Raw genomic sequence first — 23,108 nt, 5'->3', positions numbered from 1 at the left:
GTTTTTGTCTTCCTAGTTCCGCATCTGCAGCAGGATTGCTGTCGAGCAACTTCAAGTGTTCCATTTACGGAAAATAGAGCAATGAGGAAGACTATATATCCTCTCACTGAAGATCAGTTGAGATCAGGCCAAAGTTTGTGTGACGATACGCTAATCTTGTTTTATCTAATCGTAAAGACAAAATTCAGGTCCGGCAGAGGAAGACATTGCCAGGAATAATTAACAACGTTATTATTGGTTAGTGAGAAAGAGAAAATAATCTCTCACATAGTGACACATTTTGCTTTATAATTTATTGTTTCATTTTTGTCATGCATTTATGTCTTTCTTTGTAAATTCTTAAAATCTGTACGAAATAAAATGTAATCATTTCGGACTAAACTGCTGTGGCGCTATAGCCTGTTCTCTCAAATGTTATAAATATAGCTTTTGCATAACAAAACATTTAAATAACAGTTCTTTTTTAAACAGTTTTTTTGTTTTGTTTTTCATTTTAGCTTTTACCGCAGTTACGTGATTTTCGTCAACAGTTCTTGTTGCGGAGAATTTTTTAAAATAATTTAAATTCATTTTCTTTTTAAAAGAGCTCTGTGAATATTTTATGGTTCTAAAAAATATAAATAATGATGTCAGCCATTATAATAACAGGATACATTCTAATAATGCTAGCGTTTACGGGAAAGTCATTGTCAGAGAGTGCCAGTAACTTCCTGGAATAGAAACATCAATGGAATGACAATCGGGCATGAAAGTCCATTGCGTGCGAGGGAAACAAAAACATATTTCTGCACCAATTGTAAAGTATTTGGTGCCTAAGATCATTCGGTAATCAGCTAATGTAAAAATGGCGTGTGGGCCGATGGATATTCTGATAAAATTAAGAGGATTCCAGCTTTTTTAAATGACGAAAACTTAAGTGTGCTTCTCTTATTGGATTCCAAACTAAAATGAGTGAAACATAAAACCATTGTTTTATTTGTCCAAACTAATTCACTTTTTATATGTAGCCAGGCCCTTTATATGTTTCACAATTACCAAACAACCTGTTCTTTAATATTATTAAATGTATTACATTTATGCGCATATTCCACACGGGTGTCTTGGGTTTTAGCAATGTGTGACACACACACACACAAGTGCGAGTGTGCATGCACAGTATTGTTTATGCAAATCAAAGTCAAACTGGGACACTGGAATAAAACAGCCATCGTTCGTTAGTGTTATTAGTGACATCTGTTCTTTTGACAAGTAAGAATGTCTCCTGTGAAAAGTCCTTTATGAGCCACAACCGATCCATCCATGTGTAAACTCGTCTTTTTTCCAATTTTCAATTGGATTTTAGCACATTTAAATTGAACCCAATCCGAGGGCAGATTGCCAATTCAGATTGACAATTTGTGGGATGTGTTAGTAAGCCAGACAGAAATAGAACAAGGTGTGGTTGGCGGTGAGCCATAATGCTATGCCTTTTAAAAATGATTGACGATTGATGATTATTTAATGTGACGTGGCACCCGGAATTTCCCAACTGGTTTCCTCTATATATAGTAGTGCTTTCAAAAACAGGTCCATGCCCTTTTTGCAGGACCTATATGGTTCCATTTTATATGATCTAAACTAGTTTGGACCTTTGAGTCTTTGTGTAGATATTTGTGTACCTTTGTCAGTAAAAACAATAACAAAAAGGTTAATTTGGCAGACACTTCAGTACGTTGTCTTTGGTTATGAAGTGTGTTTTGGCAACATTTTGTCGCAGTTATCAAGTGAAAAAAATGTATTTGTTGGCGAAGGGTGTGTGGGATATTAAAGAGTAATTATATAAGCACTCCCACCTATCGACTCAAATTCTAACAATTCAATTAAGTTCAAAGGGGCGTCAAGAGAAGATAGTAAATCTGTTGTGTTCACGTCAGTATATATACGTAGGCTGATTGCAACCATGACGTTTCCTGATTAGGATAAGATTACCCTTTAACAGAACAAATTGTCAAAGAAACATCTCCAAAGTGATGTGTCCAGAACTTATGCAAATGACTCTGTTCCAACGCACTTGTATGTTATCCTCAGTATAAATATCAGAGACTCAGAGACAGCCCTCTGAGCAGCCTTGATATATATTCTGTATGTGAATCAACTCTGTCTCCTTCTTGCACGAATTAATGTCCTGTTTAATGATTTTTACATCGGCCTTGAGTTCAATTCAATTCAATTTATTTTTGTATGGCCCAAAATCACAAATTACAAATTTGCCTCAGAGGGCTTTACAATATGTACACATTTGACATCCTCTTGTCCCGGGACCCTCACATCGGAACAGGAAAAACTCCCCCAAAAAAAACCTAAAAATCTTTTATTGCAATGAAAAACCCAACTGCGTAGACTGTCAGAGCAACTGCTTAGTTTAAAGAGCAACATAGTCTACAGAAGGCTGACAGGACTTTTGACTAGGAGACCGCTATTAATGAAGCTTAAGCATAAATTCAGTCAGGAACACTATAACAAATAAAAACAGTGTTCCCAAAGAAATTGGTTACAAATGACAGCTATTGCGTTTGTGTCTTATTTGAGGATTGCATGTTTGTAAATTGTACAATACGTTACAATTTTCAGAAATGAGGGAAAGACAATAAACTGAATAATTCAAAAGAAAAGTAGGAGAAAATATAATATCTTAAGTGAAGTAGTTTTCACATAATGTTTTACAGTAGTTCATTTTACAACAAAAGAATAAGAGTAGAATAAGCTATGCCCTTCATGTAACAATATAGTGCAGGTATCAGTGCATTATAAATATCACTTCATCCAATACAAAATCTTTTAAAACAGTAAAATAATGCTTTTTTTTCAGCAAGGTTCACGACAACAAATGTATATTTTATGATGTTATTTTGTTTTTAATTAAAGTCTCAGCATAGCTCTGCTCCTGAGAAAAGGTCAAACCAGAATCATTTTTAGCACCTGTGGTGCATTGAATTCTTGTGCAAAGCAGGAAACTGCACTGAAAGTGTGATTATCTCATCCTATTGGCAGCAACTAAGAGGTATATTAGACTCAATAACTGGTCAAAACAGATTTCCGTTTGCAGCATTTTAGGGATGCTGCAGGTCAAAAGCTGTTTCAAGAGCTCCTACTCAGAGAACAGAAAATGCCCTGAGAAGAAACAGTCATGGGTCAAACCGTTGCCATCGTGGTTGGCCACCAGATAGACATTGTCTCCCTTGTTAAGCTTAATGTAGGTGTTGCCACTAGCTGTGAGGTAACCTGTCTTCCAGGTGGTGAATGAGTGCACGATCAAATTTTCGTTACGCATCAGATCTATACTGCCATCCTTTTGGAAGATGGTGCAGTGGAACTGGAATTCATACACGCCTGGATGCGGAGATGTAAACATCCCTGTCTTTGGGTTATAGCTGTTCTGTCCATTGTAGATGGCCTCACTGAAGTGGAGGGGCACTCCGGCTTGGGGTATGTCGTTGCCAAGTCGCATAGAGAAAGCCACTTGCTCAAAGGTGAAATGAGGTCCAGGAGGTCCATATGGTCCTGTATGAAAAAAAGACATACAATTAGAAAGTACAATTATATCAACAGGACATTCCCATTACAGTCATTTCAAGTAATACTTTTCAATTTAAATATTTATGGATGAGTTGTAGATTTACCTGTTGGTGCCTTGGGTCCATGTGGGTCTTGTGTTGGTAGAAAATGAAAATGAAAATCAGTATATTCAAAATATTCTAATGTCGGAAATGATTGTCTTGGTCAACTGTGTCAGATGGGATTTCAGGACATCAACTCACCATCCTCATTCCATGGACTGAGATCAAAGGCAGGGATCGTCTCACACTGGGTGTAACCGTAGCCACGAGGCCGGTACAGAAAGGGGTTTTCCGGTACTTCGGTGATACCAGTGTTGTCACAGATAATGCGAGCGAGCGAAGTTTCCCTCAGTGATTTCTTCTGGGCCTCAGTAAATACCCCATTATTCTCCCACCAAAGTCTGAAATTGGACAGTTTGGTAACGTCTATGAATCTCTCAATCTCTCATTAATGTATAGGTGCAGGTAACACAAATATCTCCACATCTTTAGCAATGTCAGTTAGGAAACATACCGGTCTCCCTGGCGGATCCGCTGGAACTGACGGGCAATCAGGCAAGCAAACAAAGGTCCCACTCTTCCTCCAGGGACAAACGGCTCAGCCACTCCTCCCAGCCACACATCAATGTTGTCGGGTGTTTGGTAGAGATCCAGCAGTTTCTCGGCCATGTTTGTGTTGTTTAGCACTTCAGCCAACTCTTCCAGATTTTGTGGTTGTGTCAGCCCACACAACCCGCGCCATTTGTTGTAGCCTAAAAATAACATACAGGGTAAATATGGTGCCATGTTTTAGGAGTATGATCTGTAATGCCTGCAAAATCCGAGATATATAAGTAAAATTGACTCAATATATAAAGAACACATATGAAGACTAAATAACTACCAGGGAGTCCATGGTCTCTTCCTCTCTGCATGTTGAGGGCAGCCAGATCCAGTGCCAACTCACTGGTGAATTTAAAGAGCCTGTCCCTCAGCTCATCAGACATCATGTGATCCTGTGTGTTCAGCTTGGCCGGACGACCCACCAGGCCCCTGATGATTGGGTCCACACCACCTAAGGAACATGAGAGATAATTTAATTTCAATCAACTGTATTCATTCTCTGCTTAGGGAACGACGAATAAGTTAAAGACCTTGGCATTACCTTCAAAGACGATCCTCCACGGTGTGAAGAAGGCTTTGTGCAGCAATGGGCTGGGGTAAACAGGGTGCTCCTTGTACATCTCATTAAGACGAAACATTTTAGGCTGGACCATCAGGTGAGCGAATCGGTAGGCAGCTGTGGCGAACACATTGGAGATCGAGGGGTCCACGTGTTCATCATAACCAGGGTAGGTGGAAAGATGACTGGCAATGAAGTCTGGACCAACAATGTGACCTAAGAAGTCTCTGAAAGTGAGAACCTAACAGACAGAAAATACACTGAGTTGATTGAACCACGTGAAGACAAATCAATATTTCTGTAATCCATGCAGCTAAACGTGTCTCTAACCTGCGAATATCCTCCCATGATTTTACGTGCTTCTTGATAGAGTCTCTCTCCGTCCCAGTGAGTATTGACATGTGCCAGAAGATAAACCAGACGGTTGTGCTCACGCAGGAACAGTGTGTGTAAAGCGGTCAGACCAATTTGCTCATTGGTCCGCTCGTCACCTTTAAGGTCAAATAAAATGAGGACAAAAGTGCTGTCATCCCTGTGCAATGCTTGTGATGGATTTAACACTTTTAAGATTTGTACATCAGTGTTTTTGCTGCTACTCACCAGCCACAAAGCAGGGCACCTCCTCTGCATCAGGGTCATCAGTCATGCTGGCTCGGGTGGCACACATGTTGGTGACCATGGTGGAGAAGGGCAGGAGCTCACGGCTGTAGTCAGTGTACTGTTTGTTAACTCTCATCCGGCCCTTATCTGAGGTGAGGTCTCGTAGGAAACGAGCTTTGTTGTCCTCTGCACCGTACACCTGACCTAAATCAAGGAACGCTGTGATACCGTTCATCTGCTGACGGACGGTGCTTGCACCAAATATGTGGCCGGAGTTGCCAGAACCACAACCTGCTGCTGAGCGGGAGAAGGGCATGCACTTGTGTGTTTTATTGACAAAGCGTGGGTCGTCCTGGGGAACCTGTTTCGATGAAAATATACAGTTAATTAACATTCGGTGAGTGTGTGTGTTTTAGATGAATTCATGTCTTTTCTTGTGTAATGCAGCGAACACTGACCTCAATGGGGAAGCAGGGCTCTGTGTTGTCACAGCTCTTCTCACAGTCAATCCCGTCATTGTACGAGCGGATCGAAGGAGAGTGAGGAGTGAAGGTCATGTCATGATCTGTCCACTGGCCGAAGATTGTTACCAAGTGACTGTAGATTGTGTCGCTCTCCACATCAGAGTTTGCTGTTTGCATCAATCTGTTGGACACTTCTTTGACCTGAGAACAGGATGTGGACAATGAGCACCTTGGTGAAAAGGACTTCCATGGTCAGTGAAGATGCTATCAAAGGAAGTATGTTACCAAGGGAAGAAGATGTCCGTTGATTTGGTGCGCAGGGTCCCAGCCTTTGGGCAGAGAGATTAGATCCTGATACTCCGCAGGGAGCCAGCGGGTGAAAGGCGTGTTGGCGGATCCCCAGCGGGTGTGTTCCCTACGCAAGTATAAAACAATTCCCTTACTGTGTTAATCTTCTCTGTTTTGAAGAGATCTTTCATGTCTCTTTGCATTTGTTGAATTTTACTGAGTAAAAGGAATACAGGGAAAAGGATAAGGGACAACTTGCAACAAAATTCCCAAGTCAAACCCAAAATCAGGGACATGATGACATTTTTCCTGAACTAAGAGATAGATGTGCAGTAATATAAAATGTTGCCATTGAATCGTTGCCTCACTTGTTGTTGCATGCGCTGCTTGCAGTGCGAAACTTGTCCAAATTGCCAATTGTTGTGCAAGTAGGGGGACGATGTCGGGGAGAGCAGCCAGTCAGATCAGAAATGAACTTCAGATCCTCCTCAGAGATCAGATCTAATTAACAGAGGCAAGAAATGAGCATCTCAGCTGCAACCGATTTACAAATGTTTGAAAGAAATTTCTGTGAAGCTGTAAACTAAAGGATAAACACCTGTGGCATTGATGGAGCGTTTTTGACGTCTTTGCAAAGACGTCTGGATCAGTTTAACGGCATTGTGCATGTAGTCAGCAGCACGCACAGCATTACGGGTTTGCCCAACAGGCTGCTTCAACAACCGCAGGATGTCTGACGGACTGACTGCATTCCTCCTCACGCGCTCAACGCTCCTGTATTGTGTGGAGAGGTCACATTTATGATTTCAGTCAGAATGTCTTCAATAGCAATTTCATACACCTTTGTTGATCAACGTTTTGGTCAATCAAAGTAGGGAAGAATGTGTTCAGCAGGCTACACACTCACACTCTCCTGGAGTACTCATAGGCTGAGTCTACTGTGGCCTTGGCTTCAATCACAGCCCTTTCAATGGCACTCCTGCTCAAATGGGATTCTGAAAAAGAATAAAATACAATTTGTTTCATTCAGTGTGGCTTTGTGGCACAAGGCAGTAAAACTGCCTGTACCAAAGCACACTGTATATTATCCACCGGGCTTAATAATAATCAGCTTTATCCAAAAGTTTGGCGCGCTTGTCCTCACACAGCATTGCCAAAGCGGCGTTAAAAAATACATCAAAACATGCGGCCTGATGGGAATAGTGTGCTATCTATTTTTCGGAGAGATTCGCCCAGCGGTTTCCCCGAAAATCCCAAAAAACAGAGCAAAATTTCTCCATTCACTTGAATGGGGTTGCGGCATGAAGAGAGCGAAAAAACACTTAACTTTGGGCCCATATTGACTTGCCATACTTTAACGTAGAAACATGATTCAAAGTTTAAAACGTAGACAAAACGCTGCACTTTATTGAGCCAAATGGACATATTGATAGCAAGCACAGTTTTCATGAAGTCACCGATTAAGTTTCAGGAAAATTTTGGGTCTGTTTCAGATTTTATAATGGGTGTGTATTACGCAGCTCGTTAAGAGCTAGAGTGAGAGCATAACCGTCAGAGTGGAGCAGAGCAGGAAAATATTCTGTGATTTTTCCAAACAAATTGCTCCAGCTCCCACAATGTTTACTCTTTATACACCATTTTGGCCAAAAAGCTTTGAAATGTTGTGCTGTCGCACACAGATGTCTGTGGAATCCAACGGACTTACACATTTGGCTCAAAGAGCCACAGAGCCACATGAACTCCAACCAACTGCTCCATTAGACTCCATGTTAAACCTCACCACTAATTTCTCAAAGAACGCAGACGGTACCAGTTTTGCACATTGCGCTTGAGCTCACATTTTTAACACCACAAACATAAAAAACACATCTCCGCGTTTGCCAGAGTCTTATCTCTCTCGCGGTATCAATATTTGATTGATTAGTCTCATGGTTTTGGTATCAAGGGCATATGTTTGGCAGGTAGTTTTGTTGAAAATCACTGTTCACGCTCTCTTAAGTAGCCTCTAACACACAGGTGCTCCAATCACCAATATGTACCCAAGCACACAGGTGTTTATATGAGCTCATTAGTGATGTTGATAAATACACAGAGGCACTGAGACACACGCACACACACTCCTCTCCCTCTATCTCTCTGTCTGTCTCTCTCTGTGTGTGTGTTTCCTGATTCGAGTGACATTTACACACACCACACACAATAGGGAGAGACGAGGAAAGACATGGCAGAGCAGGACAATAGTTATGTAAGCTGTAAAAGATAAAACATAGGACAATCTCCAAAGGAGAAAGATTGCCAGAGAGATCAGAGTCTCTCTCTCTCTCTCTCTCTCTCTCTCTCTCTCTCTCTCTCTCTCTCTCTCTCTCTCTCTCTCTCTCACACATATATGACATGGAGATATTCAGTCAAAGGCATTGTTAGACCTCCTGTCTGTGTCTCTCTCTCTGTCTGTCTCTCTCTACACACATCCACACATGATATCCAAGGAAAGATCATTAGACCTCCTGTCTGCCTGTCTCACTCACTCACTCTGTCTCTCTCTCCTCTCTGTCTATCGTTCTGTATGTCTATCTCTCTCCCTCTCTGTGTCTCTCTCTATCATACAGTCATTCAGGTCTTAGATATTTTTAGAGGACTTTTCCCCTCTCACCCCCCCCCCCCCCCCCTCCCACCCTTTCAAAATAAAAGCCCCACAAATACAAGTTTCAATCCAAGAGTATGAATCTAAAATGCAGAAAAGAGAGTAGCGCTATCTCAATTGAACCTGAATGACACTACCGGTAACATTGGCGTGTGTATATATTGCGATATCTTCGGGCAGTAGAAGCCACACTGTCAAAATTTCTTTAGGAATTTTCTAGTTTATTTTCTTGTTCATACGTAATACTCATGTTTTTGTCCAGTGCATTTCTGAGATGATACTTTTTCATCCATACCACACAGTTACAGCATTTTACTAAATATATTTTGTCTCACAACGAACAAACAAACTCAAACATTTTGACTGAGATCTGATCAAATTGATACAAAACATAAGAGAGTAAAATGTAGTTGGAATCAAGCAAACAATGAATGCATTTAATGTGTAGCTATTCTAAGCGGGAGGATAGAGGTATTACTCACCAGCGTTCACCTGGCATTGCAAGCCCAGGTAAAGAACTACAGCCAGTAGGCACAGAAAGCGATTCATCTCTGTAAAAAAGACAGATATTCTCCAGTCAGTAAGGCATTGGTCAAATCACTTAAACTAATATAATATTTACGAATCTTCTTCTCACCAAATACTTGAAAGTATAAAACAAATATAATCCAATCTAATACATTATTTACTTACTAATAATCGTTAGTTACTGGACATAGAAATGTAACTGCTTCTATTAAGTCAAAGTAAATAGGATATAGAAAGTTGAGAATAAAAGTAAAGTAACCTTTGAAAAGTGAAAAGGAATGTTTCTCAGACAATGGATTATGTTTTTGTCTTCCTAGTTCCGCATCTGCAGCAGGATTGCTGTCGAGCAACTTCAAGTGTTCCATTTACGGAAAATAGAGCAATGAGGAAGACTATATATCCTCTCACTGAAGATCAGTTGCGGTACAAGGCCAAAGTTTGTGTGACGATACGCTAATCTTGTTTTATCTAATCGTAAAAACAAAATTCAGGTCCGGCAGAGGAAGACATTGCCAGGAATAATTAACAACGTTATTATTGGTTCGTGAGAAAGAGAAAATAATCTCTCACATAGTGACACATTTTGCTTTATAATTTATTGTTTAATTTTTGTCATGCATTTATGTCTTTCTTTGTAAATTCTTAAAATCTGTACGAAATAAAATGTAATCATTTCGGACTAAACTGCTGTGGCGCTATAGCCTGTTCTCTCAAATGTTATAAATATAGCTTTTGCATAACAAAACATTTAAATAACAGTTCTTTTTTAAATAGGGTTTTTGTTTAGCCACTGTAATCTAAGCAGCTGGTTCCATAAAGTCTGTGTCCATGTATGAACCAAACTTCACACAAGCTTTCTCATCTGTGTTCTTCATTAAGTGTCTTAGTTGTCTTTCTTAATGGCTATCTCATCTGTTTGTTTACTTATGAACGGGCGTCAAGAGAAGATAGTAAATCTGTTGTGTTCACGTCAGTATATACGTAGGCTGATTTGCAACCATGACGTTTCCTGATTAGGATAAGATTACCCTTTAACAGAACAAATTGTCAAAGAAACATCTCCAAAGTGATGTGTCCAGAACTTATACAAATGACTCTGTTCCAACGCACTTGTATGTTATCCTCAGTATAAATATCAGAGACTCAGAGACAGCCCTCTGAGCAGCCTTGATATATATTCTGTATGTGAATCAACTCTGTCTCCTTCTTGCACGAATTAATGTCCTGTTTAATGATTTTTACATCGGCCTTGAGTTCAATTCAATTCAATTCAATTCAATTTATTTTTGTATGGCCCAAAATCACAAATTACAAATTTGCCTCAGAGGGCTTTACAATATGTACACATTTGACATCCTCTTGTCCCGGGACCCTCACATCGGAACAGGAAAAACTCCCCCAAAAAAAACCTAAAAATCTTTTATTGCAATGAAAAACCCAACTGCGTAGACTGTCAGAGCAACTGCTTAGTTTAAAGAGCAACATAGTCTACAGAAGGCTGACAGGACTTTTGACTAGGAGACCGCTATTAATGAAGCTTAAGCATAAATTCAGTCAGGAACACTATATCTTTACTCCTCTTTTCATTCTTCAGCTCTCTCTCCTTGTGATTACTCTATAAACTGATTGTGGGCATTCACTTTAAATGAACCAGCTGTCAAACTTTAAAAAGTGTTCTCCTCTCTGCTGCTGTCAGTCGTCATTTCAGCTCGAAGCAGATGTGACCCTCCTCCACCCCAGTCACCATAGTCAGCATCACAGTCATGATCCTCATTCATCATTGGATTGCAGCAACTCCCTTCATCACCACCACCACCAGTGTCTGGACTCCAGGGGGATTAGGCCTTATCTGACCTCAGTATCACTACCCTCTGTGACATTACTTCAGGATGGAATCCAATCACCAAAGACTTTGCACTATTCATATTTTATGCATGTATAATAAATCATTGTTATATTCGAATCAAGTCTCTCCTGATTGAAATGTCGTTAATGCCATTAGTGCCCCAGAGGAAGGTAAGAGCTCAGATAGGAACTATGAAGGTAAAGCTGCATGAAATGTTGTTTCAATGCTACTTTGGTAGTAAAGTGGTAAGTATTCCTTTGTTGGTTAAAGGTACTATCCACTAACTTTAATCTTACTTCATACATGTAAACCAAACTAAACTGCAAACACTGTTAACACATTTGGAGTTCACAGTCGCAAAATGTCATCTTATTAAACATGATTGAAGTTTTCGAAACACACACTAATTTATGGTTTCAAGGTCCTGCAGACAAAATTTGTAAGAATGTAAGCAGTGGCACGCAGCATGATCAAATAAGTTGATCAATGGATTCATTTATTGTGATTTGACTTGTATGTGATTATTATATATAATCTTCATCAAATGTTATATATTTAAACATGGTAGATACCAAGACAGCGTGAGTCCAATGGTCCAATGTTGCACAAGCACCAGAGATCTTGAAACTATTAGAAAAATGATACCAAGTCACAATTCAAATAACACTTATTTATCATGTTACACTTGAGGTGATGTAAATTGTCAACTCTTAAAACAAACAATACTATATTCCACATAATTCTTTTTGTAAAATAGACACCTTGTAAATTATCCGAGAGGTCACATTCATTGGTCAGGAATAAAAATCAAATAAAAAGGAACGCAGAAAATATTACATTTCAACTGATAGCTAGCACTCAGATTGATATCCAGCAGAAATTGTATGTATATTTGACCTTACATTTAAACTCACAGTAAAATCAGATGCCCTGCGATGCCTGCCTTCAGTCAGACAGGCGGCGGACTTCTACTCAATATGCTCCTTCCATGGACTGAGATCAAAGGCAGGGATGTCTTTACATTCAGTGTAACTGGACCTTGTGGAGTACTGGAAGGGCTGTGCTGGTACATCAGCGATACCAGTGTTGTCACAGATGATACGGGCGAGTGAGGTGTTCCTCAGGGAGTCCCTCTGGGCCTCAGTGAAAACTCCCTTGTTCTCCCACCAAAGTCTGAAATTGGTAGTTCATGTTTAAAGGTGCGGGTAACACAACTATCTGCACATATTTAGTATACATGTCAGCCAATAATGCATCTTTAGTGCTTACCAGTCTCCCTGGCGGATCCGCTGGAACTGAGTGGAAATCAGGCAAGCAAACAAAGGTCCAACTCTTCCTCCGGGGACAAACGGCTCAGCCACTCCTCCCAGCCACACATCAATGTTGTCAGGTGTTTTGTAGAGTTTCAGCAGTTCCGCGGCCAGATTCTTATTTTTCAGCACTTTTGACAGCTGTTTCTTATTTTTGGGCTGCGGCAGCCCACAGAACTTACGCCATTGGTTGTAGCCTAAAAAGGGACGCAAAGGGTGAAAATGTAGCCATGTTTAAAATAAAGTATGATCAGTAATGTCTGCAAAGTTGCTGTTAAAATTTTAGAGGTACAAGAAAATAAATAGAAAGACTCATTGAGAGTTATACCAGGGAGTCCATGGTCTCTTCCTCTCTGCATGTTGAGGGCAGCCAGATCCAGTGCCAACTCACTGGTGAATTTAAAGAGCCTGTCCCTCAGCTCATCAGACATCATGTGATCCTGTGTGTTCAGCTTGGCTGGACGACCCACCAGGCCCCTGATGATTGGGTCCAAACCACCTGAGGAACACGAGGGAACATGTTAAGTGTTCGCTACTGCTGCTGATTCCACTGAGAATCATGACCTCATACACTCTGCAACTCATTGTAGTTTTTAACTGCTTTAATAATAATGATACCATTCATAATATTATAATAGTAATAATAATAATGGATACAAAAATATGAATAAGAAGAAGAAGCTATTATCTGCACTTCGAGATCATTTCTTACTTTTAACTAAAGTTAACTAACTCTAACCCTAACCCTTTTTCAGTGTTGTCATGTAAGAATGCATCGAACTGTTGTTTCATTGGAGACTCGATCGTGAGGAACGTGGGGAGAAAAGCGGCGGCTACTTTTTGCTTTCCGGGCGCAAAGGTAACTGACATCCTGGAAAAGTTTCCCAGCATCTTGGCCAAACGCCCACTTGCCCAGGACTTGGTCGTGCATGAGCGAGGCAATGAAATAGTCCTCTGAAATACTGAAACAGGATTCACCATTCTTCTGGACTCCCTTGAGGTCCATGGTAAACAGGTAAAAATATGCATTTGAACTTTGTGTCCTCAATGTGAACTCGCAGTCAACTCGAAAACGTGCGTGTCGTACATATTTTGAAGCATTCACACAGTCTACGTTGCGTTTTCTAAATATATTGTATTCATGGTCACCTTTACACATGCTTTGAAACATATACTACTTATTAGTTTCAACATTTTGTGTCCCTGGACCGAGGAAATGTCAGCCCGCTAATGGCAAAACAGGTTTGTCTTACCTGATGATGAGTCGTGATTGGTGTGGTGACATTCAAACCTAACTGGTCTCTAATATTTTCAATTAAGGTGAAAAGACCTTGGCATTACCTTCAAAGACGATCCTCCACGGTGTGAAGAAGGCTTTGTGCAGCAATGGGCTGGGGTAAACAGGGTGCTCCTTGTACATCTCATTAAGACGAAACATTTTAGGCTGGACCATCAGGTGAGCGAATCGGTAGGCAGCTGTAGCGAACACATTGGAGATCGAGGGGTCCACGTGTTCATCATAACCAGGGTAGGTGGAAAGATGACTGGCAATGAAGTCTGGACCAACAATGTGACCTAAGTAGTCTCTGAAAGTGAGAACCTAACAGACAGAAAATACACTGAGTTGATTGAACCACGTGAAGACAAATCAATATTTCTGTAATCCATGCAGCTAAACGTGTCTCTAACCTGCGAATATCCTCCCATGATTTTACGTGCTTCTTGATAGAGTCTCTCTCCGTCCCAGTGAGTATTGACATGTGCCAGAAGATAAACCAGACGGTTGTGCTCACGCAGGAACAGTGTGTGTAAAGCGGTCAGACCAATTTGCTCATTGGTCCGCTCGTCACCTTTATGGTCAAATAAAATGAGGACAAAAGTGCTGTCAGCCCTGTGCAATGCTTGTGATGGATTTAACACTTTTAAGATTTGTACATCAGTGTTTTTGCTGCTACTCACCAGCCACAAAGCACGGCACCTCCTCTGCATCAGGGTCATCAGTCACGCTGGCTCGGGTGGCACACATGTTGGTGACCATGGTGGAGAAGGGCAGGAGCTCACGGCTGTAGTCAGTGTACTGTTTGTTAACTCTCATCCGGCCCTTATCTGAGGTGAGGTCTCGTAGGAAACGAGCTTTGTTGTCCTCTGCACCGTACACCTGACCTACATCAAGGAACGCTGTGATACCGTTCATCTGCTGACGGTGTGGCCGAAGTTGCCAGAACCACAAGCTGCTGCTGAGCGGGTGAAGGGGATGCACTTCTCTGACTTTCTGCCAAAGCGAGGGTCTTTCTTGGGAATCTGTTTCGATGACAATAATCAGTTAACATTCGTTGTTCAAAGTTCAAAGTTCAAAGTTTGCTTTATTGTCAATTCCACAATGTACTGAACATACAGGGGAGTTGAAAATACGTTTCTCTCTAGTCCAACATAAACATATAAAGTGAATACAGTGCAATAGATTAAAAAACATTAAAAAACATTTTGACAATAAATATATATCATAAGAGAAAAAAAAACAAAAAAAGCTTTCAATCTGTATTTAGCAGCAGTTGGACATGGGGAGTCTTAAAAGAGAGGAAGGAGAGATTTCAGAGAGTTCAGCTTCCTAACAGCCTGGTGGACGAAGCTGTTTGAGAGTCTGGTGGTGCGAGCACGGAGGCTCCGGTATCTTCTCCCAGAGGGCAGGAGCCTGAAGAGACTGTGTGAGGGGTGGCTGGAGTCGCGCACAATCATGGTCACTTTGCAGATGAGGCGAGTGTCATATATGTCCTGCAGGGAGGGGAGTGAGGCACCAATGATCCTTCCAGCTGTGTTCACTATGCGCTGCAGGGCTTTCCTGTTGTACTCAGTGCAGCTACCGCCCCACACAGTGATGCAGTTTGTCAGGATGCTCTCAATGGTGCCTCGGTAAAAGGTGCACATGATGGGTGGTGGTGTTCTTGCCTTCTTCAGTTTGCGGAGAAAGTAGAGGCGCCTCTGGGCTTTCTTTGCCAGTGATGTTGTGTTGGCTGTCCACGAGAGGTCCTCACTGATGTCCACCCCCAGGAATTTGGTGCTGCTCACTCTCTCTATGTCAGCACCATTGATGGTCAGTGGTGGGTGTTGAGTGTGGCCTCTCCGGAAGTCAACAATAATCTCCTTGGTCTTGCTGTTATTCAGAAGGAGGTTGTTGTCTCTGCACCACGTGGTCAGAAGGCTGACCTCCTTCCTACAGTGGGTCTCATCGTTGTTGGTGATGAGACCAACCAGAGTTGTGTCGTCTGCAAACTTGACCATGTGATTGGTGCTGTAGGTTGTAGTGCAGTCGTGTGTCAGCAAGGTGAAGAGCAGTGGACTGAGCACACAGCCTTGAGGGGCCCCTGTGCTCAGTGTGATGCTGCTCGAGGTGTTGTTGCCGACATGTACTGCTTGTGGCCTCTCGCTGAGGAAGTCCAGCAGCCAGTTACACAGCGAGGTGTTGAGCCCCAGCTGGTCAAGTTTGAAGATGAGTTTTTGTGGGATTATGGTGTTGAATGCTGAACTAAAGTCTATGAACAGCATTCTCACATATGAGTCTTTTGAGTCCAGATGAGTGAGGGCTGTTTCAATTCAAAGTGCCTTACGATGACAGCAAATACTACAATAGCCTATCCGTGAGCTTCAGTGGTCATTACCCTCGACAAGACACAGATTGTGTTGTTTAAATAATCTTTAGAGCCCAGAAAAGGTTCATATTATCTCGTAATTCACAAACTGAGTGAATAGATTGACATCAGTGCGATATTAAAGGCCGTTTTCAGAATGTCTGTATACTGTACTGGAAGATGGGAAGTGTCACAAAACCGACATCTTACAAAAAATGGAATTATATAACATGAGTTTACAGATTGTTTTTATAAGCTTGTCATACAGTCAAGCAACAAAACCAGAAAGATCACATGCCTGAACAAAAAGTCACGTCGGCCTATTGCTTCTGAATAATCTGTCTTGACAAGACCTTGCCGAGCAAGGAAATTACTTTTATTCATTATTTAGTCATTATTATTGAACTAGAAAATGCATTTCCTGCTGAAAATGCGTTGGAATGCTGAAAGCTGAATTGTAAACAAATTGCTGAAAATTAAGAAATGGGAGACTACCCGTCTGAAAACCGTCAGCGGTAGTGATATTTGTTGTAGTAGAAGTTGTAGTTGTAGTAGAAGTATTATTAGCAGTAGAAGTATTAGTAGCATTAGAATAAGTACTAGTTGTAGCAGTAGTGATATTTGAAGTAGCAGTAGTAGTAGAAGTTGTAGTCGAAGTATTAGTAATTAGAAGAAGAAGCAGTAGAAGTAGTCGTAGCTGTAGTAGTGGTCGTAGTATTTAATATAACAGTAGTAGTAGTAGTAGTAGAAGTAGTAGTAGTAGTAATAGTCAAGTCAGTTTTTGAAGTAGCAGTAGTAGTAGTACTAGTAGCAGTCGTACTAATAGCTGTAGTAGTATTAGTACTGGTAGTAGCAGGAATAGCAGTATTAGCAGTTGTGGTATAAGTAATAATAGTAGTGGTAGTGGTTGTGACGACCCCTCCCTTCCACCAGGGGTCTGTGTCCTGTTTCCAGGTTGTCTTTCAGGATGGTAATCTGCTGCTGATGAGCCACACCTTTTGATCCGAGTCGTGACATATGGGGCAAAGATGTGCCCCGAGGCAAAGAAGAGGCGCAGCCTTTATAGCTGAGACTTCCAGCAGGCTCAGGTGTGGCTCATCTATATGCTCTGAACAGAGACATCTTCACTCTGAACAGAGACCTCTTCACTCCATCTACACATACCAAACTTGTGTGAGAGACTGTGTGCTTGTGCATACATCATACGACTATAGGCTCCATACTTTACCAGCTTTGTTTTGAATGACTGGCACTAAGAGAACAGACAGCATTAAGTCTGGTAACAAGCCGTGAATCATGATGCTGGAATGTACTGATGTGCTGGAATGTACTAATTAACAGGTTGGTACACTATGTCAGGACACGGCCAAGGTTTATTTAACACAATGTCAGCTCAATGGAAGATTCCCAGACAACATTTTAATTAACTTAACCTTCAAAGATGATTGGGAGGAGTGCAGTTCCATTGTGTTTGAATGGCCTTTTTTAATAATGACATATACACAATAGACAATAACAACTTCCTGGCTTACTCCCCGTCATAAAAAATCTAAATCAAAACTTCTTTCTTCATATTTTTCAACCACTTGGAGCTGCTGGTAATAATACTGGCTCGACAAAGTAAACATATCTCCTGTGACAGAACAACTCCCATTTAAAACAACAAGTAGCATAACTTAGTTTCTTTAGTGTCTAACCTCTAACTATCTCAAGGAAGCACAGTAACAGTGAGGGATAAGACTGTCTGTCGCCGGTCAGACAGCTGATGGGTCTTGTTTAGTAAATGGATTATTTGATTGAGAGGCGTGGAGTGAAACACAGAACGCATGAGGAAATCAAAGACGCCAAACCAGAAAAGCCATCGTAGTTCCCCAGTAATGCCTGGCATTCCTCTGGGCTGTCTCAACAACCACTGTGCAATGAGGGCATCATATGACAGAATGTGATACATCATTTATTCTACGCCATCTTTTTGGGGAAGAGGTAGAAAAATGGTGGCATGACAATAGTTAATATAAACACTGACTTTCCAATTCCAGTGCACTCCAGGATAAAGCGCCTGCTTGCAGTCAAGTACATTTAGAGGAGGAGATTAGGCTTCATATAGGCCTTTACTCCAAACTGTCGTGAAGCACACTGATTTAGTATTTAAGTATAAAAGTTTAAAAGCCTTTATTATTGTGGCTAAATGATTATAAACCTGGTTGTATGGACAATACATGGAGATGGGTATGGTATTTTATGTTGACATATATAATTTCTGACTGTGATTAGTGTGTGCTGGAATTTTGTACAATTGTCTTTGCGTGTGTGTTTGTACACATGTGGACTCTGTCAGTCAGCAGGTTTGTCACACCTTTGTCATTTTTTTGGCCTCTTTTGTCTGAGGTGTGTTTTTCTTTCAGTTACACTGCAGATGTAACAATAACAAAAGTAATGTTTGCAGTGGTTGTTTTCTCATATTCAGTTCTATCTGCCTCCATCTGCAGGAAGCAACAGTCACTACAATAAGTCAAAAACTGTTTGCTTCTACCTATGAGCACAACCTGTGTCCCATGACCCCACTGATTATGTTACCTGTGGCCTGACTCACAGCGCCACTACCGCCCCATGTGGTGGGAGGTTGTACATAACCAAAAACAACAAAATGGCTCTTACAATATGTTTCCATAAATATAGCAAAAAGTACAATATCTCTGAGATGTAGTGGAATAAAAACTACGTAATTTACCTCTGAGTGTAAAGTACAATATTTACGGATTTTGACATTGATTTGCCTTCATAATAGTGAAAGCGATAGTCAGGAAAGGGGGAAAGAGAGTGGAGGACATGCAGCAGAGGGCCACAGACTGGACTCAAACCCGAGCTGCGGTAAGAACTCAACTTTGTAGCCTACACCCTCTCCACCATTTTAAACATGTCTTTGCGGCCTCTTATTAATCACTTTAGCCACGACAGTAAACAGACAGGGGACACAGATGATGCTGAACTGATCATTTGAATGTCATTGTTGTTTCTTACTTCAGAACAGGTTTTCAGGTGTTTAGAGCCAGAACCTGGAGATTTGGCGATTGGCTCCACTTCCTGACAATAATCGAGGTAGCTGGCTTAAGTTCTGCTGAATACTATTAAATATCACCAATTGCATGATGTTCGGTTAGTTACTGATACCATCGATACTCTATAATCAAATGCATTTAAAATAGAGTTCAGTGACTTAATGACCCATTCTTCTTTTATATATTCCTTGCAGATGCAGAGCAGTCAAATGCAGTATGTCCCAATTGCATGCTGCATGCAACAGTACGTACAGTATGTACTAACCGGGCCAGTGGACCAGGAAGCTCTGAAGCAGAAGGTGGCGCTGATGCACCCATAGGTTGCGCCTAATACGCTGTTTGCCCTCCGCCGAGAAGAAGAACAGCATCACGGATGTTATTACCAATGGTTATAATAAACCAGTAGACACAATCATCTGCGCGTCACATCGCTTTGTGCACCTTCACACCATGTCAGCATCTGGCTTCATCCTGGTGGTCCTCGCGGTGTCTCTGTGGCCCGGTAAGACGGACATTTACTGGTAACGACTTTAATGTCTGCAACACTGTCATCTGACATGTCGTTATTAATTATGATGTCAAAGATCGGGTGGTTATCGTGGGATTTATGTCAACTAACATTTAAAAAGGGTGTAACGTTCGCTGTATACTGACTAGAGCTAAAGTACTGAACACAATTGTACGTTTTCTGTTTTAAAGGAGACTGCAGGCTCATCATAGACCTGCTTTCACTCATCGAACAGAAATCACTGGTAACCCTGACTTTAATTCTCTATATTTTCACCATTTTGTTTCAAAGGCCACCATACCAACACTAGATTCATTCTATAAATAATACAACACAAATAGACCTACTGTCCACACTGAACTGTGCAAGAACAATGCGAATGTTTCATTCAAAAGCATCTGCGTGTAAAATAGTTATTCATTAAAGGTGATGTTATTGACACATACAGTCACTGGGCTTCAGAAACAAACTTTGCAATAATCTTTTTAAAATGTGCCGCAGTTGCTTTATGTTTGAACGAAATGTTCAAGGCCTAATAAATAATCTCACTGTGGCTTCTCCTTATTAGACATCAGATATGTGTTCAGAGTGCAGCCAGGTCATCCAGCTGTCCGCCAACATGATTTCCAGCAGGGATACCAAGGTGAGGATGTTAAAGGCTGAATCAGTGTAGTTTCACTTCACACTCCTGCTGCGTTTCAGGAATTGGTTAATCATGAAACTGGCAGAAACACCCCGTCCTCCCTGTAATGTCTATAAAAGTTAAACCTTAAAATTAAAGTTTATATTCAGGTAGTCACCCGTTTTAAGAAAATATTCAATGAAAGAAATGCCGACCTTTTGAATGCCAGGGCGTTGAAATGTGCCATCATTGTTTACGTTTGTCAAGCTATTTTGTACATGCTTGCTTGTACTGTTACTTTACACTTTGCCAAGTCGACACTCTGTGCTCTTGCCACAACATAGACAATGCACTAACTACCCTGCCTTTGCAGGAGACTGTATATGAAACATTGCATGCTCTGTGCCAACGCCTCCCAAGAGAACACGCCTCGGAGTGTGATTCACAGGTGAAGGTATATTTGCCAAAAGTCCTGCAGCAGACACCTGGTCACCTGGTAAGTTTACCCGCTATTTAGGCTTCTTCATAGACACATGGAAAAAGAATTAACACTTCAATGATCACCTTTTAAACAAGAGAATGTGTGTTCTGTAGAAACCAGGAGAAACCTGTATGGTGTTTGGACTTTGTGCTGCCCACAAGGAGGAACTGCTGAAACTTTCCCACCATACCACCAATACAGTGTCCGGCTCGAAACTCGGCTCAGCCACCACAACCCACGTTAGTGTGAGTTAGCAGAAGTTGATGTTAAAATGAAAGTTGAAATTAAAACGTATTATTTTCATACTTCAAATGTCCCTCTTATCAGAGTATTCTCTCTCTCTAGGGGCAGTTCAACCCAGCTTGCAGCCTGTGTTTGTTTATCATCAACAAACTGGAGACCCTGTTGCCCAAGAATATGACTGAGGTGACTCTTTTATTTCTATCACTTTGTTTTAAATGGGGCAGATCTCCCTCACCGTACACCACATCATGTAAATATCTTCTCTTCCCTGCAGGATGCTTTGATGAAGATCATGGAAGAGGTCTGTGATCTCCTACCACACAGCTATAAGGACCAATGTGATGATTTTGTCGACAAATATGGGACGCAGATAATCGAATTCCTCTTATCGTCTGCAGCACCTCACACAATATGTGTTCTTTTGCACGTCTGTTTGTTCGAGGAGCAGCCTGTTCCAGGTCAGTCCCGTGTTTATAATTCGTACATTAGGCCAGCATTTGCTTCGTGGTTTGACGTGTAAATCAACCCTCCACCAACAAGTTTAACGCTCTGCTGATTCCCCAGAGTTGTCCCTCCCCTCGGATTGTGAGTTTTGCCGCACGCTAGCTGTGCTGAGCCGCCTACACCTCGGTCTCAACTCCACCGAACCTCAGACTTCCTCTTTCCTCCAGTCTGTGTGTGTCCTTCACCCAAATGCTATCCCCAAGGTCTGACCCTCAGCTCCCACTTACTCTAAATATCCCTCAGAATGTATGGCCATTCCTTGTTTATTCCTTAAATTCAAGTGATTTAGGCAGTTTTAATCAGGGAGAATAAGCAATAATGTCTTTGTCACATAGCATAAAAGTAAGCAACTCTCGTGCTCTTTTCAGTGTGAGGCCTTCATCCAAATCTACGGCTCCAGACTGCAGAAGGTTTTGGGAAACCAGATGGATGCCCAACATCCTTGTGAAGTAAGATTAAACACTTTTAACATGACCTTTCTCACTGGAGGGACAAAGAGGAAACTCTTATATCCACAAGTCTTCACACAGTCCTACATATCCACCAGAGGATTAGTCTGCAGTAAATGGTGGAGCAGTCATGGTCAGCAGGTCTACACACCTCCACCGGGGCTCAAATTAGCTCACTGGCTGATGTGAATTTTACAAATATTTATCACTTGCAGCAGCGCGCTTCTTATGGTGGCTTTAAAAAAATACACAAACTTTTGTTGATTTACAACTGTATGATGGGCTCTGGTCCACGCAACACTAATCACACTTGAATACTCATGAACACACATTGTTTTGGCCCTTCCGTCCCGCAGAGAGCCGATCTGTGTGTTGCCGTGAAGAAGTTGGAGCCGCTGGGAAAGAATCATTGTACTTGGGGGCCGAGCTACTGGTGCAAAGACATTCAAACTGCTCAGAAGTGTGGCGTAAGTTAAATTCAAGACAATTGCAGTGTACAACATGCGTAATGTATTTGCCATTTGTAACAACCAAATCATCAGATATTAGGAAGGATATTTCCCCAACCATCAGACCTGCCCCAGGCTTTTCTCACCTGCAGGACTGTTCTTGCTATTATTTTGAGTCTATCGTATGCTTGTTTTCAAAATGTAGTTCCATGATGAATAACTAAGTCATACTGTATTTATAGTAATCAGGCGATAAAACTACTCTGGTCTAAAGAGACACCATACATACACTACGCTGACCAGCTGACGACTTGAAACAGTTTAAAGTATTAATGTGATTTTGTGAATAATTCAATTTCTGTTTCACATCCTATTTCTGTTTTTATCTGCAGAACCAGGCCTTCTGTGAGAAGTACATGTGGAAGGAGTGAACCAAGCTGCCAGCCTGAGAGCACGAAAATAATTACTTTCTTTTTACAAATGTATTGATCAACTCTTCTTTTTGGGGAAATTCATGTCATATGCTATTTTGTTCAATAAGCGTAAATATTGATCCTGAAATGAGTCGCTTTGTACGACGTGTCACAAGACTGGGATTCAGTCTGAAACATCAGTTTCTGCAGTGACTATGACTAACGGTTTCGTGAGCAGCATTAATCGGTAGATTGCTAAATATGTCATTATGAATGTGAAATTACAAAAACCTTTCATTACATAGGATGAGCCGTCAGT

General features: G+C 41.3%; 2 protein-coding genes and 1 pseudogene across 3 annotated transcripts; 1 reads left to right on the top strand and 2 right to left on the bottom strand.

Moving 5' to 3' along the window:
* Positions 1-3,127: 3,127 nt before the first annotated feature.
* Positions 3,128-11,723, bottom strand: LOC306778258 (eosinophil peroxidase-like; the record flags this gene model as incomplete). Its single annotated transcript, XM_079269705.1, has 15 exons — positions 11,698-11,723; positions 9,234-9,302; positions 7,018-7,105; positions 6,709-6,884; positions 6,479-6,611; positions 6,108-6,237; positions 5,817-6,023; positions 5,359-5,719; positions 5,089-5,249; positions 4,741-4,999; positions 4,480-4,650; positions 4,111-4,348; positions 3,798-3,997; positions 3,660-3,686; positions 3,128-3,540 (listed from the first exon to the last, which is right to left on the bottom strand). Exons 2-15 carry the CDS (start codon positions 9,298-9,300, stop codon positions 3,128-3,130), a joined length of 2,631 nt encoding a protein of 876 aa, XP_079125831.1. The 5' UTR covers positions 9,301-9,302; positions 11,698-11,723.
* Positions 11,724-12,093: 370 nt separating this feature from the next.
* Positions 12,094-17,078, bottom strand: LOC306779055 (eosinophil peroxidase-like; annotated as a pseudogene). The gene is made up of 7 exons: positions 16,992-17,078; positions 14,395-14,736; positions 14,125-14,285; positions 13,777-14,035; positions 12,764-12,934; positions 12,395-12,632; positions 12,094-12,298 (listed from the first exon to the last, which is right to left on the bottom strand). The product of its transcript is annotated as an eosinophil peroxidase-like (transcript).
* A 2,406-nt stretch (positions 17,079-19,484) lies between these two features.
* sftpbb (surfactant protein Bb) lies at positions 19,485-23,104 on the top strand. The gene is made up of 11 exons (XM_079270279.1): positions 19,485-19,622; positions 19,820-19,872; positions 20,197-20,271; positions 20,624-20,746; positions 20,845-20,976; positions 21,077-21,157; positions 21,249-21,432; positions 21,539-21,681; positions 21,847-21,927; positions 22,284-22,394; positions 22,769-23,104. Exons 1-11 carry the CDS (start codon positions 19,571-19,573, stop codon positions 22,805-22,807), a joined length of 1,074 nt encoding a protein of 357 aa, XP_079126405.1. The 5' UTR covers positions 19,485-19,570; the 3' UTR covers positions 22,808-23,104.
* The last annotated feature ends 4 nt before the right edge of the window (positions 23,105-23,108 follow it).

The sequence above is a fragment of the Melanostigma gelatinosum genome, assembly GCF_949748355.1.
Source record: "Melanostigma gelatinosum genome assembly, chromosome: 6".
Lineage (NCBI taxonomy): Eukaryota > Metazoa > Chordata > Actinopteri > Perciformes > Zoarcidae > Melanostigma > Melanostigma gelatinosum.
This window is presented reverse-complemented; position numbering and strand designations above follow the sequence as displayed.

Coding starts and splice junctions, on each gene's coding strand:
- sftpbb (XM_079270279.1), top strand. CDS start 19,571: ATGTCAGCATCTGGCTTCATCCTGGTGGTCCTCGCGGTGTCTCTGTGG. Junction 20,272..20,623: donor TTTCCAGCAGGGATACCAAG/GTGAGGATGTTA, acceptor CTGCCTTTGCAG/GAGACTGTATATGAAACATT. Junction 20,747..20,844: donor AGCAGACACCTGGTCACCTG/GTAAGTTTACCC, acceptor TGTGTTCTGTAG/AAACCAGGAGAAACCTGTAT.